This window comes from Salmo salar, unplaced genomic scaffold (assembly GCF_965601325.2).
Source record: "Salmo salar unplaced genomic scaffold, fSalSal1 ptg000648l, whole genome shotgun sequence".
In the NCBI taxonomy this organism is placed as follows: Eukaryota; Metazoa; Chordata; class Actinopteri; order Salmoniformes; family Salmonidae; genus Salmo; species Salmo salar.
In genome coordinates this window covers 169,139-184,852 of record NW_027675452.1, presented here as the reverse complement: position 1 = coordinate 184,852, position 15,714 = coordinate 169,139, and the positions used below count along the sequence as shown (strand labels likewise).

The 15,714-nt window shown below is 43.7% G+C and overlaps 1 protein-coding gene across 1 annotated transcript; it reads left to right on the top strand.

The window, feature by feature from the left end:
- The first annotated feature begins 269 nt into the window (after window positions 1-269).
- On the top strand, window positions 270-14,179 carry LOC106577331 (uncharacterized). Its single transcript, XM_082972329.1, has 8 exons — window positions 270-338; window positions 1,655-1,799; window positions 2,744-3,201; window positions 8,476-8,639; window positions 9,159-9,346; window positions 10,999-11,059; window positions 11,299-11,590; window positions 11,791-14,179. The coding sequence occupies exons 1-8, from the start codon at window positions 270-272 to the stop codon at window positions 12,694-12,696; spliced, it is 2,283 nt and encodes a 760-aa protein (XP_082828455.1). The 3' UTR covers window positions 12,697-14,179.
- The last annotated feature ends 1,535 nt before the right edge of the window (window positions 14,180-15,714 follow it).

Sequence of the window (15,714 nt, the reverse complement as noted above, 5' to 3'; positions counted from 1 at the left end):
TAAAATATGTATTTTGAAGACGTTGAAGTTCAGAATGAAAGGGGAAAATGTATTTTCCAGGACAGTGAAAAGGCATCTTTTCTGGACATTGAAATCAGGCTCATGTTCAAATCAGGCTCATTTTTGGCTATGAATGAAAGTTGAAAATAAGTAATTTATAGACGTCTATGTTTTGGCCAAATCAAGGCTTCTCTAGACCGGACAAAATCTGGACCAAAGAAAGATGTCTATGAATGGTTCAGATTTGTTCCAGACCGGACCAAAAACCAATGTCCGCGGAACTGAAGGCCGGTCCGGGAACAGCACCAAAAAAAGACATCCAGAAGGTGTCGACGTCGGTCCGTGCTTACTGGGGTGTAGCCTACAGTGTTGCCTAAAATGTAATGTTATGAATGCCCATCTATGTGGTAAGCCAATCATTTGTAAAACATCAAAAAGTCCGGACAGGACCAAAAAAAGATGTCCAAAATGTGTCGGTTTGTGCTTACTGGGGTGTAGCCCACCATGACGGCCTGCAATGGAATTTTATGAATGCCCTTCGATGTGGTAGGCCCACCGTTTTGTAAAACAGGCCATTGCGTTGGCTTTATTAGTCCTGTTTCCTGTGGCTAATACATTTGGCTATTTAAACTCTGAATATCAGCTACCCAACTTTATCAGGAGTTTTAGGAGCCTATTGCAATGTGTTTACACAGCGAGAAATGCAGAAGTATTTTATTTTTCGCTATGATCAGCTTGTCAAAAATGTACAGATACAAACTTGAAACCACTGATCATGACAATGGGATGAAACTCCTGGACAACGGTTGTGATTGTCCATTCCATATTGTCCATTTTACATTGACCTGTCCTGTTTTTAGGATATGTTGTTTGTTAACATGACAGTGCATTTTGTATTTGATTGAGCTCTATTTGGGTTAGGCTATTTGATCGGAGAAACCTGTATGATGTGAAAAGTTGTGGGGGTGATCATGGGGCTGGAGATGGGAGATGTCTGGTGAGAGAATGGCAGATTGAGGTTGCCTTAGTTACAGTAGTACAGGAAGTGTCTATGCTGAAGCAGGGAAGAGAGTGGTAGAGGAACATGGGGGGATTCCTGTGAATCGGCAGAGATCAAGAGACCGTGATGGGAAGAAAATTTGCTTGTAAGGTTGGCTTTTTAGCATTTATAGCGGTGGTTGTCAATTGTACTGCAGAAATGAATTGAAAGTCACAGAAAATAGAGATTGTGGTGGCAGTGGTAGAGAAGTACTTGGGATTGCGAGGATGTACTGCAGAACAGCTGCAGGGGGAGAGCTAGGGTTATGTCTTCTCAACACATTGGTTTAGAGTTGGACTAGATAGGGTTCAATAGTGGAATGGGTGGCAATTTCCCTTTTTCCCAATATTGTATTATTGTATCAAAGAATGTAATGTAGGTAGGCCGTGAATGGCGTCACACACCACTACAGTAGATGGCGGTGTATGCACCTTAAAGTTGGATGCAATCCGACAACCAATCCCAAAGAAGAAGAAGAAGACGAAGAAGAACTAAAACAGGAAGTGAATAGCTAGATCGTTGGTTTATTTTCCTCGTTGACATGTGGCTCTACAGACCCTAAAATTCCCAAATTACAGATGGAGTTGAATACGTTTCTTACGCAGCGATTAATAGCGGCTGCTGTGGAGATATCGTCTGTCTTTGAAAAAAAAGATAGTCGAGTACCAGGTAGAAATCTCCCGTTCGAAGGAGGAGAACAAACGTCTACAGAGGCTGTTGGATTTGGTTTTCCACCCGGAAATCAAGTTACATCGAGCAGGTTTGTAATAATAGTTACTGTGGGAAAATAATTATTCTCATTTAGTCATTCACACACACAGTTAGACTGCAGTATATTAACCCGTCTGTCTCCACACCCGGGGGACCCAAACAAGCATGTTTCCTGTAGTAACCTTGCAAAATCACCACTTCCATAAATATAGTTTTTTTTATTTTGGTGTTTTTTTATTCTATTAAATACATTGGAATGGTTAGGGTTCAATGTGAGTGAACCCTGCTGTGAGAGTCTATAGGACTGTATACATCTTTAAAATCTAAAAGCCTTTTATTGACCTGACAGTATCTCTATTCTAGCCACAGTGAGTCTGGGTTCTGTACTAACTCTCCACTCAGTCTCATCTGTTTAACTCAGTATGGAAATTATTTCACATAGTATTTCAACCCAGGTCTGAAGATCACACAGATCACTAGCCAGAGGGAACAACAAGCATCGTGTGTGTGTGTGTGTGTGTGTGTGTGTGTGTGTGTGTGTGTGTGTGTGTGTGTGTGTGTGTGTGTGTGTGTGTGTGTGTGTGTGTGTGTGTGTGTGTGTGTGTCATGTGCCTCAGCAGGGTGATAGAAACATCCTTTTTCCAGGGATACAGTATCTTCAACCTATCACCCCCATTTCTTTTTTTTTATTCTCGTGTATTACATTTTATATGACCAGTATAACTGCATCAGAGGAGGCTGGTGGGAGGAGTTTTAGGAGGATGGGCTTATTGTAATGGCTGGAATGGAATAAATGGAACAGTATTAATCATATAGAATCCACGTTGGACTCAGTTCCGTTGATTGCTCCTATAGCACCTCACACCAGCCTCTGAACTGCATTGTTAAGGAAGAGCTTGCAGTCAGGCGTTTCGCGGTACTGTTTACACCTGCTGTATCCTGCTGTACGTGAATAAACTCTGATTTGATTTGTTTTCCTTTTCTTCCCTCCAGACTCCCAGCAGCTCTCTCTTCCGGTCTCCGAAGAGGCCGTTCCCCCTGAGCAGCAGCACTGTGAGGAGGAGAGTAGCCCCAGTCTGGGGCAGGAGGACCCAGAGCCCACACAGATTAAAGGGGAACAGGAGGACCTCAGGACCAGTCAAGAGGAAGAGCAGCCTCAAGGGCTGGAACCTGATACCAAAGACCTCTTGATCCCTGCCTGTGTGAAAAGTGACTATGAACAGGACCCATCTCTGCCCTCACATCTTGACCAAACCTTGGAGAACAGAGAGAGAGACTCTCAACCCACCAACACAACTGAACAGATCAAAACAGAACCTGATGGAGAGGACTACAGAGTATCAGAACCAACCAGGGACTCTCAGCTCCTCTCTGCAGTAAATCCAGAATGTTCTGCAGCTCAGAGTGAAAATGGTAAAGTTCATCAGAGTCCCAGCACTTCTTCAGAACAAGTAAGATTATATTTAATTTAATGTATTAGTAAACATGTAGAACAGCACAAAAAGGCAGCATTTAATTGTAGAGAAAACAGCCAAGTGATTACATGAGATTTTGAAAGCAATTTCCTTACAGAAAATGAATACAAAAAAAAAAATATGAACATGAATATATACATTTTAAAGTACATTTTAAATATAAAGTATATGGACAATTCCAGCGTTATGGACATTACATTTGCAAGCAAAATCCCAAGCAAAATCTCAACCAAATAGAATGTGTGTCTATAGTACTCCTTGGGTGAACCCAAAACAGCACACTTCTAAATACTGTCAAGTTGGAGAAAGTCATTAAATGTATGTCAAACAAAAATCAATGATTGCAAAGTGAAACAAACCATACAACTCTATGCACAAGGACTACTTTTGTAGATGCAAATTCTGGTATCAGAATGACGGCACCAACGGCACAAACCGTCATTCTGTTACCAAACGTTTTATCTGTACTGGTCTTCCAGTAAATGTGTTTTTGTAAAACATTCTGTGGAAATTGTTCAAGGTTGTCCTTGTGCATACAGTAGTTGTATGGTTTGTTTAACCTTGCAATCATTGTTTTTTGTTTGACATGCACTATATATACAAAGTATGTGGACACCCCTTTAAATTAGTGGCTTCGGCTATTTCAGCTAAACCCGTTGCTGACAGGTGTGTAAAATCGAGCACACTGCCATGCAATCTCCATAGACAAACATTGGCAGTAGAATGGCCTTACTGAAGAGCTTAGTGACTTTCAACGTGGCGCCGTCATAGGATGCCACATTTACAACAAGTCAGTTGGTCAAATTTGTGCCCTGCTACAGCTGCCCGGTCAACTGTAAGTGCTGTTATTGTGAAGTGGAAACGTCAAGGAGTAACAACGGCTCAGCCGCGAAGTGGTAGGCCACACAAGTTCACAGAGCAGGACCGCCAAGTGCTGAAGCGCGTAGAGCTTAAAAATCATCTGTCCTCGGTTGCAACACTCACTACCAAGTTCCAAACTGCCTCTGGAAGCAACGTCAGCACAATTAACTGTTCGTCGGAGCTTCATTTAAATGAGTCTCCACGGCCGAGCAGCTGCACACAAGCCTAAGATCACCATGTGGTGTAAAGTTCGCCACCATTGGACTCTGGAGCAGTGGAAACACGTTCTCTGGAGTGATGAATCACGCCTCACCATCTGGAAGTCCGATGGACAAATCTGGGTTTGACGGATGACCGGAGAACGCTACCTGTCCGAATGCATAGTGCCAACTGTAAAGTTTGCTGAAGGAAGAATAATGGTCTGGGGCTGTTTTTCATGGTTCAGGCTAGGCCCCTTAGTTCCAGAGAAGGGAAATCTTAATGCTACAGCATACATTGACATTCTAGACGATTCTGTGCTTCCAACTTTGTGGAAACAGTTTGGGAAAGGCCCTTTCCTGTTTCAACATGACAATACCCCCGTGCACAAAGCGAAGTCCATACAGAAATGGTTTGTCGAGATTGGCGTGGAAGAACTTGACTGGCCTGCACAGAGCCCTGACCTCAACCCCATCAAACACCTTTTGGATGAAATGGAATGCCGACTGCAAGCCAGGCCTAATCTCCCAATATCAGTGCCCGACCTCACTCATGCTCTTGTGGCTGAATGGAAGCAAGTCCCTGCGGGCAATGTTCCAACATCTAGTGGAAAGCCTTCCCAGAAGAGTGGAGGCTGTTATAGCAGAAAAGGGGGGGACCAACTCCATATTAATGCTCAGGATTTTGGAATGAGATGTTTGACGAGCAGGTGTCCACATACTTCTGGTCATGTAGTGTACATTTTAATGTGAAAAATCTGAGTCTCATTCCCACGGAATGGCCCACGTACAGTGCATTGGTAAAGAATTCATACCCCTTTTTCCACATTTTGTTACGTTACAGCCTTATTCTAAAATGGATTAAATAGTTTTTTCCCCCCTCATCAATCAATACACAATACCCCATAATGACAAAGCAAAAGCAGGTTTTTATAAATTTGCACATTCACATATACACAAGTATTCAGTCCTTTTACGCAGTACTTTGTTGAAGCACCTTTGGCAGCGTTTACAACCTCGAGTCTTCTTGGGGATGATGCTACAAGCTTGGCACACCTGTATTTGGGGAGTTTCTCCCATTCTTCTCTGCAGATCCTCTCAAGCTCTGTCGCATTGGATGGGTAGCGTCGCTGTACAGCTATTTTCAGGTCTGTCCTGAGATGTTCAATTCCGGGCTCTGGCTGGGCAACTCAAGGACATTCAGAGACTTGTCCCGAAGCCACTCCTGCGTTGTTGTCCTGTTGGAAGGTGAACCTTCGTCCCAGTCTGAGGTCCTGAGTGCTCTGGACCAAGTTTTCATCAAGGATCTCTCTGTACTTTGCTCTGTTCATCTTTCCTTCAATCTTGACTAGTCTTCCAGTCCCTGCCACCACCATGCGTCACCGTAGGGATGGTGCCAGGTTTCCTCCAGATGTGACGCTTGGCATTCAGGCTAAAGAGTTCAATCTTGGTTTCATCAGACCAGAAAATGTTGTTTCTCATGGTCTGAGAGTCTAGGTGTCTTTTGGCAAACTCCAAGTGGCTGTCATGTGCTTTTTACTGAGGAGTGGCTTCTGTCTGGCCACTCTACCATAAAGACCTGATTGGTGGAGTGCTGTAGAGATGGTTGTCCTTCTGGAAGGTTCTCCCATCTCCACAGAGGAGCTCTGTCAGAGTGACCATCGGGTTCTTTGTCACCTCCCTGACCAAGGCCCTTCTCCCCCGATTGCTCAGTTTGGCCGGGCGGACAGCTCTAGGAAGAGTCTTAGTGGTTCCAAACTTCTTCCATTTAAGAATGATGGAGGCCACTGTGTTCTTGGGAACCTTCAATGCTGCAGAAATGTTTTGGTACCATTCCCCAGATCTCTGCCTCAACGCAATCCTGTCTCTGAGCTCTACGGACAATTCCTTCGACCTCATGGCTTGGTTTTTGCTCTGACAATTTCGAGTCTCATAGCAAAGGGTCTGAATACTTATGTAAATAAGGTATGTTTCTTTTTTTTTATACATTTGCTAAAATTTCTAAACCTGTTTTTGCTTTGTCATTATGGGGTATTGTGTGTAGATTGATGAGGGGGAAAAAGTATTTTACAAATTTTAGAATAAGGCTGTAATGTTAAAAAAAGGGGAAAAATTCAAGGGGTCAGAATTTATTTATAGATTTTTTTTTTAACCTTTTTTTTAACTAGGCAAGTCAGTTAAGAACAAATTCTTATTTTCAATAACGGCCTAGGAATAGTGGGTTAACTGCCAGAACGACAGATTTGTACCTTGTCAGCGCGGGGATTTGAACTTTCGATTACTAGCCCAACGCTCTAACCACTAGGCTACCCTGCCACCCTCTTTCCGAATGCACTGTACATTGTTTAACATGATAACTCTACGAACATATCTACGTTCCAAAATGGGATCTCTGCTGTCCGTGAGTTTTCATATTACATTAATCTTTCCTTTTTGTTTCCCCCTTAGGATTCTAGTAATGTGGAATCAAATAAAGCATCTAATTTCTGTAACTGGAGTGACGAAAACATCTCAGTTACAGACAGCAACTCTTCAGACAGTAGCTCCTGCACTAAAGAAGACTCTGAGGCACGTAAACCAGCAAAGAGAACATGCCATTCTAGTGGTGTGCTGAATGAACCATCTGATTTGTCTAACTTATGTGATGAAAACAACCCGGGGACTGAGATCAGCCCTTCAGACGGCAACAAAGACATGAACATCCAAACAGACTCTGGGTCTCATAATCCAGCTAAGAGGATATGTCAGAGGGTGCATAGTGTTGCGGTAGCAAGACGTGGGAGTGGAGAGATGGCCTCCTGTTCCCATCCCAAAGTGCCAGGATCCACTCCAGATTACACCCACTGCATGCACTGTCAAGGTCTGTACATTCAAAAGTCACTATGGAAGCATGTCAGATACTGCCCTCTGAACCCCAATGCTGAAGAACCAAAACCTGGACAAAAGATGAGGATTCAGTCAGCAATGCCGTTTAAGTTGTGTCCTCAACCCGATTACGTCAGCACAGGTCTTTGGAAGATAGTTTGTGGTATGAACTCAAATGTCACACCTTGTAGGTCAGGCTAGCTCTCCAAGTGGATGGTTTGTTACACCTTGTAGGTCAGGCTAGCTCTCCAAGTGGATGGTTTGTTACACCTTGTAGGTCAGGCTAGCTCTCCAAGTGGATGGTTTGTTACACCTTGTAGGTCAGGCTAGCTCTCCAAGTGGATGGTTTGTTACACCTTGTAGGTCAGGCTAGCTCTCCAAGTGGATGGTTTGTTACACCTTGTAGGTCAGGCTAGCTCTCCAAGTGGATGGTTTGTTACACCTTGTAGGTCAGGCTAGCTCTCCAAGTGGATGGTTTGTTATACCTTGTAGGTCAGGCTAGCTCTCCAAGTGGATGGTTTGTTATACCTTGTATATACCTAATAATATTGGATTTTTTATACAGGTAATTTGCCTGGAAATGGTCATGTTTATTTAACCTATTCATTTTTTCTGTCTTTCTCTGGTTGTTTCAGCTGCAAAATCGTCAACTCCTGTTGAGCCAAAAAGTGAAATCTAAAGATGTTACAGTAGTGTAAAAGAAGCGATGTGATTTGCATTGTGAAATGATTTTCCATTCTTTGCTGCCGTTTTTGCAATCTTTTAAGCAACCCAAACTTTAATGCTGTGGCCTGGCAATTTTTATCTTTACCTGATCCTTTCTAGCACGGTTCCAGCTACTATGGCTTGGCTTGGCTTGGTTTGGCTTGGTTTGGTTTGGTTTGGCTTGGTTATTTTGGCTTGGTTTGGCTTGGTTTGGTTTGGTTATTTTGGTTTGGCTTGGCTTGGTTTGGTTATTTTGGCTTGGTTTGGCTTGGTTTGGTTTGGTTTGGTTATTTTGGCTTGGTTTGGTTTGGTTATTTTGGCTTGGTTTGGTTTGGCTTGGTTATTTTGGCTTGGTTTGGTTATTTTGGCTTGGTTTGGCTTGGTTTGGTTTGGCTTGGTAGTGTGAAAAGGGTCAAAAGATTGTCTGAATCAAAAGGTTGGGATTCTATCCAATCAGTGTGCGCTTTGACATAGAAGGTCATTTCAGATTGAGCCAACAAATGCAGAGTTTACCATGAATGTGGTGTCCGGGACCGTGGGGACATTGTCTTTAAAAGGTGCATAACCAGGCGAACGGATTCAATCCTGGTCCTAAATGTGGGTGTTCCTCTTCCCCCACCAGGACTACTACCAGAGGCTGGAGCAGCTGCAGAGAACCCATCTGAGGAACATGGCTGAGCTGGAGAAGATGTATATCTGTAAAAGGTCAAAGGTCAACAAGAAGGACGATGAGGAGCACAAGTGTTTGGAGAGAGAGGGCAGAGACATACAGGATCTCCAGCCCAGGTCTGATATCATGGCTTTTAGTACTGTACCTTTTGAAATGGAATTTAGTTTTTAGTTAAGTAGTTGTAGGCTATGTAACCTTGTGCTACCTTTTTACAAGACAGGGGAAAATGAAGTGTTTATTATACTGAACCAAAATATAAATGCAACATGTAATGTGTTGATTCCATGTTTCATGAGCTGAGGGCTATGCCTTCCCAGGCCCACCCATGGCTGTGCCCCTGCCCAGTCATGTGAAATCCATAGATTAGCGCCTAATGAATTTATTTCACTTGACTGATTTCCTTATATGAACTGTTATTCAGTAAAATCTTTGAAATTGTTGCATTTATATTTTTGTCCAGAGTAGTATTTGGGGGAACAAAAACATCAGTGTTTGTTTTGTTGTGCTTTTGAAAACGGTATTTTAGTGTTTCACATCATAAGGAGGGCTTTAACCGTGATGCGCTTGATACTTTTTCCATGGTAGCAACAATGAAAGCTCATCTTAAATGGTACTCAATCTCTCCTATCTCTCAGTGTCGCGTCGGAAAGCCAGAGCTCTGGCTCTATGCCAGTGAGGCGACTGCAGAGAATCCTTTCAGACGAGGAGCTTAATAACTTCCACGAGGAGACGTCCAGTGACGTGTCTGACCAATCAGGAGACGGTGTTGGTGGAGACGGAGGAGAGGAGGATAACCATTATGAACTGCTGCTGGAAGAGAGAGGTCAGTGGGAAAAAGAGCCATAAACAGCATGTCATAAATATGTCCCCTGCTGTAACATAATATGCTAATCTTCTCCTACCGTTGTCAATATTTTTGTAAATAATTCAGCAAAACGTTCACTAAATGGAAATACAGTAAGTTTCTGACTTTATTGTGAAATCCTGGTCACGTTTAAAAAATAAATGTATGTACTGTGTATAAACAGTGCCTTCAGAAAGCATTCAAATCCCTTGACTCATTCCATATTTTGCTGTGTTACAGCCTGAATTCAAAATTGATTAAATAAAAAAAATCTTCACCCATCTACACACAATACCCCATAATGACAAAGTGAAAACATGTTTTTATAATATTTTCTTTTTACATTTATTGGAAATTAAATACAGAAATACAGTATCTCATTTAAATAAGTATTCACACCCCTGAGTCAATACATGTTAGAATCCCCTTTGCCAGCGGTCACACCTGTAAGTCTCTAAGAACTTTGCACACCTGGATTGTATAATGTCTTCTTGGTAAGCAACTCCAGTGTAGATTTGGTGTTGTGTTTTCGGTTATTGTCCTGCTGAAAGGTGAATTCATCTCCCAGTGTCTGGTGGAAAGCAGACTGAACCAGGTTTTCCACTAGGATTTTCCTGCGCTTATCTTCCTGTGCTTATTTCATTTATTTTTTTTTATCCTGAAAAACTTCCAATCCTTAATGATTACAAGCATACCCATAACATAATGCAGTCACCACTAGGCTTGAAAATATGGAGCAAAAAATATATGTGTTGTATTTGCCCCAAACATAAGACTTGTTGCAAACAGGATGCATGTTTTGGAATATTTTTTATTCTGTACAGGCTTCCTTCTTTTCACTCTGTCAATTAGGTTAGTATTGTGGAGTAACTACAATGCTGTTGATCCATCCTCAGTTATCTCCTATTACAGCCATTCATCTCTGTAACTGTTTTAAAGTCACCATTGGCCTCATGGTGAAATCCCTGAGAGGTTTCCATCCTCTCCGGCAACTGAGTTAGGAAGGACACCTGTATCGTTGTAGTGACTGGGTGTATTGATACAACATCCAAAGTGTTATTAATAACTTCACCATGCTTAAAGGATATTCAATGTCTGGTTTTGAATTTTTACCCATCTACCAATAGGTGCCCTTCTTTGTGAGGCATTGGGAAACTTCTCTGGTCTTTGTGGTTGAATCTGTGTTTAAAATTCACTGCTCGACTGTGGGACCTTACAGATAACTGTATGTGTGGGGTACAGAGATGATTAGTACCCCACACATCGCAGACAGTGAGTCCATGGAACTTATGTGAATTGTTAAGCACTCCTGAACTTATTTATGCATGCCATAACAAAGGGGTTGAATATTTATTGACTCAAGACATTTCTGCTTTTCATTTTAATGAATTAGTAAAAAATGTGAAAAAAACATAATTCCACTTTGACATTATGGGGTATTGTGTGTAGAACAGTGTCAAAAAAAAGCTGAACTCAATTTTAAATTCAGGCTGTTACACAAACAAAATGTGGAATAAGTAAAGGGGCGTGAATACTTTCTGAAGGCATTGTAGGTCTACACAAAATCACTCAATCCATCCATCAAGGTCACATTTTTAATAGTTCACTATTTTGTCTCTTTCTGATTGTAGATGACAGCCACAGCCCCAGGGCCTGGAGCAGGAAGGACAAACCCCTCAGGAACAGTCTCAGGTAAAGAGAGAGAATGTGACTTCCTCTGTGGTACTTTATACATTAAATTGTTTTTAACTGTATGAATTATTTTTTCAAAAATAATCAATGTGCTCAACTCTTATCCTCTTGCGTAAATACATGAAAGGGTGCTTGGAGCCAAAGGTCAATCACATCAAAAAATGAAACAAGGCATCAAAGCATTCACTAGAAGATATACGTTGCAATTGAAGCTTTGTTTTACTATTGTTCCCCCACAGGGACAGTCAGTCCTGCTGTCCAGAGAGTATGACCACCACCACCACCACCGCCCATAAGCAGCCATCCTCTACTTCACCATCTAGGAGCCAGCTCCAGATCCAGCTCCAGCTGAGAGGCTGCTGCCCCAAGAGCCAGGGCAGAAACCAGGGAGGAAACCTGAGCAAGACAGGGAGGAGAACCAGAGGAGAGAGCTATAGGGGGGATAGAGGTCCTGATAACTCCAGGGGGACTGTGACCGTCCCCAAGCCGTTCAGGATGATGATGAGGGAGGAGGAGAAGAAGAGGAGGAAGGTGAGGAGGTTTTGTTTAGTTGTATTGTTCCCTAAAGAGTCTTGAATTAATAATGTAACATAGCATTCCATAGGGAATGTACTGCGTGTCATAAATACACTATATGTATGCCAGACGTGCTGAGCAAATGTCCCTCTGGGTGTTTGGGTTAAAAGTACTATACACAACTAATGTAATATTGATGTATTATTGTTATTAAGGTCAGGACGCGTTCGGAGGTGGAGCTGGAGAACTTGCTGCTGCGCCGGGAGCTGGACGAGCTGAGGGAGTGCGGCATGAAGTTCAGGGCCTCGCCGGCGCCCGCCCACACTCGCCTGCCGCTCTACGATGTCATCAGCTGCCGCCTCAGCCAGCGACCCGGTTACAATCCCGGTAACCACGGAGTTAACTTTAGTAATTATCGGTATGTCTCGGTCAGCGGTGGCAACCAACGGGCCTCCTCCTGCTCACCCCAGAGACCGTTCAGCTTCCTGGAGAGAGAGAGGAGGAAGAGGGAGCAGAGGATTGAAGTGGAACTGGAGAACCTGGTGGCCAAAGAGAGGAGGGCATTCAAGGCCAGGCCGGTGCCCAGGTCTGTGTACTACAGCCACAGCGCCACCCACAGGCAGCAGAGCAAAGTGCAACAGCAGCTGACGAGTCAGAAGATGAAACTGAAGAATATGACCCACCAACACAGCACGCAATCTACACCAGGCTTGCGGGCCGAGGGTCCAGGAGAGAAGAGGGGGGACACAGAGGGGGGAGAGGACCAGGGCCTAATGCTTGTGGAGAAAGAGAAGAGTTTTCGCCTAAAAAAGGAGGGACTCCCGTCCTACAACAGCAATAGCTACTGGAGGTCTCAGAGCCGGAGCAGGCGTCCGTCAATCAAGATGGGGACGGGGGGACCTAGGAAGCAGCTTGAGCTCCAGATTGACATGGCGTCGGAGAGGAGGAAGGGGAAGGAGAGAGAGAGGGAGTTGTCTTACATCGACCCACTCTGCACCCCTGGCAGCCCCTACCTCTGTTCGTCTCTCGTCAGTCAGGAGGACCTCCCTATCCCAGCCAGCAAAACAGACTACATCAGCGTGTGTAAAAGCCGTGATCAAGTCGTCGAAAGTGTTCTGTAAAGGGTTCATTCATTTTGGTCAAAGTTAAGACCTGTATCATCTACCACTAAACATGTTAACTCCTGTCTCTCTGTGGAATAAGTCAAGTGGTATAAATGCCTTCAGAAAGCATTTATACCACTTGACTTATTCCACATTTTGTTGTGTAACATCCTGGATTAAATATGTTTTTCCCCACCCATCTACACACAATACCCCATAATGACAAAGTGGAAACATGTTTTTAGAAATATTTGCACATTTATTGAAAATGAAATATCTAATCTAATTTGTAAAATAAAAACTAAAAAACGAATTCCACTTTGACATGATGAGATATTGTGTGTAGGTCAGTGACAAATCTCAATTGAATCTATTTTAAATTCAGGCTGTAACACAAAATGTGGAAAAACGTAAAGGGGTGCGAATACCTTCTGAAGGCTCTGTCTCTATTAATGTAACAGAGTTGAGTTAATACATGACAGATCATTATATGACAGTGGTTTCATACATAAACTAGATGTTTTGGAGATATGAGACTGTATTTGTGTGTTATAATAATGGTACTAATCATGTTTCGATAAACTGTCTTGAATTTCCATTTTTGAATGAAGCCCTTGTTTTGATTGTGGCAATGTCTTTTTCCACTATTCTCAGGTGTATGACAATGCATCCACGAGAAAACAAACCATTCTAAAACACACAAAAGTAGTCTGTCTGTTGTGGAAAGTAAAACGAATCAATTTAGGGTAACATTGGCACATATTGTAAGGCTATCTCCCTAATTCGACACCAAATGAAGTTGTCGAGTAATGTGACATACACCAGACATTAAATTGGGATGTATGATATATATATTGGTATCTCTATAATGGCAAAATGACTGAGTCCTGCCCAATTCTATCATAAAAGTGACCATGTAGGAAGCAGTATTTAGCTCTATCAATAATGATGATGATGATCATTAATAGTAACTTTAATAAAGCCCAACTGGGGTTGCAAAATTCTGATAGCTTTCCCAAAACTCACAGCTATTCTGGAAATCCTGGATAAAGGATTCTGGATTTCATGCTTAATCCCTTCTGATTCTGTGAATATTTCAACCAGGATTTCTGAAAAACCTGTGAATTTTGCTAACCTTAGCCCAACACTAGGTTGGTCAGCGAGCTAAGGAAAACAGTTTAATGTAGTAGTTGTAGTAAATGGTTTTAGCCAGGTAACATTTCATTGATCATGTCCTTAGAAGCAGACCTGCAACTGGAAAGTCACTGTTTTCAATCCCAAGTCTGAATGGAACAATTCTGGTAGGCTTTTGGGTATCCTCCTGCTGTTGTGTCCTTGAGCAAGACACAGAACCACTAAACTGCTCCAGGGACGCTTCAGTAACTGTCTGTTTCTCAGGGGTTGAAAAACAAGTTTAAAAAAGGGGCCATTTTATGTTGTTTCTGTCTGTAGAAAGATTGTATTCAATATTTAAATAATAAAATGTTTGATTCTTCCATTCTCTTAATGTTGGAGTATAATTTGACTTGCAGTATTTAAGTAATATCTAATTCAATATAAGTGAGGAAGATAATATTGTCCAACCCATTAGTTATCTAACAGCACCCCGACATTCCATGTCTTGAAATATGCATATTGACAGATTAAAAGTAAACTTACATTGTAAAACTTCTGACAGACAGATTTCTAACTTGGCCCATAACTTCTGAACTTTATAGCACACCCGGAAGGCACCAATTACTGAGTCAAAGAACAATAACATTTTGTTTGGCTAAGGTGTTGGGTTGCCAGTCTCTGGACCTGAGTTTGAGTCCCGGTCAGGGCTGCTGCCCCCTGAATTCCCTGCAGTACTCTGTCTCCGTTTGATTCTGTTATGTACATAGAGTTTAATGCCTAACCAGTTTCTGTGTTTGAGCGCCACAGGTTCTGACTGGAGGCATTTGAGGCAGTCCCTCTTTCCAGGAACTCGGCTACTCTTTCCAGGAACGGCATCATGTGTTTCTCTACTGCTGCTACCTCATCAATGATCCACTTTAATCTCACAGCGTTTCTTCGGGTCGGCTGGGTGCCTGTGCGACGGCTCGGCTGGGCGCCTGTGCGACGGCTCGGCTGGGCGCCTGTGCGACGGCTCGGCTGGGCGCCTGTGCGACGGGTCGGCTGGGCGCCTGTGCGACGGGTCGGCTGGGCGCCTGTGCGACGGGTCGGCTGGGCGCCTGTGCGACGGGTCGGCTGGGCGCCTGTGCGACGGGTCGGCTGGGCGCCTGTGCGACGGGTCGGCTGGGCGCCTGTGCGACGGCTCGGCTGGGCGCCTGTGCGACGGGTCGGCTGGGCGCCTGTGAGACGGGTCGGCTGGGCACGTGTGCGACGGGTCGGCTGGGCACGTGTGCGACGGGTCGGCTGGGCACGTGTGAGACGGGTCGGCTGGGCACGTGTGCGACGGGTCGGCTGGGCACGTGTGCGACGGGTCGGCTGGCCGGGTGCAACTGCGACAGGGATCGGCTGGGTGCGTGTGCAACGGGTCGGCTGGCCGGGTGCCTGTGTGACAGGGGTTGGCTGGGGACCTGTTGAGAAAAGATTGCAAAAATAACAAAGAAAAGAAAGAATAGGTCAAATAAACATGACCATTTCCAGGCCAATTACCTGTATAAAAAATCCAATATTATTAGGTATATACAAGGTATAACAAACCATCCACTTGGAGAGCTAGCCTGACCTACAAGGTATAACAAACCATCCACTTGGAGAGCTAGCCTGACCTACAAGGTATAACAAACCATCCACTTGGAGAGCTAGCCTGACCTACAAGGTATAACAAACCATCCACTTGGAGAGCTAGCCTGACCTACAAGGTGTAACAAACCATCCACTTGGGGAGCTAGCCTGACCTACAAGGTGTAACAAACCATCCACTTGGAGAGCTAGCCTGACCTACAAGGTGTAACAAACCATCCACTTGGAGAGCTAGCCTGACCTACAAGGTGTAACAAACCATCCACTTGGAGAGCTAGCCTGACCTACAAGGTGTAACAAACCATC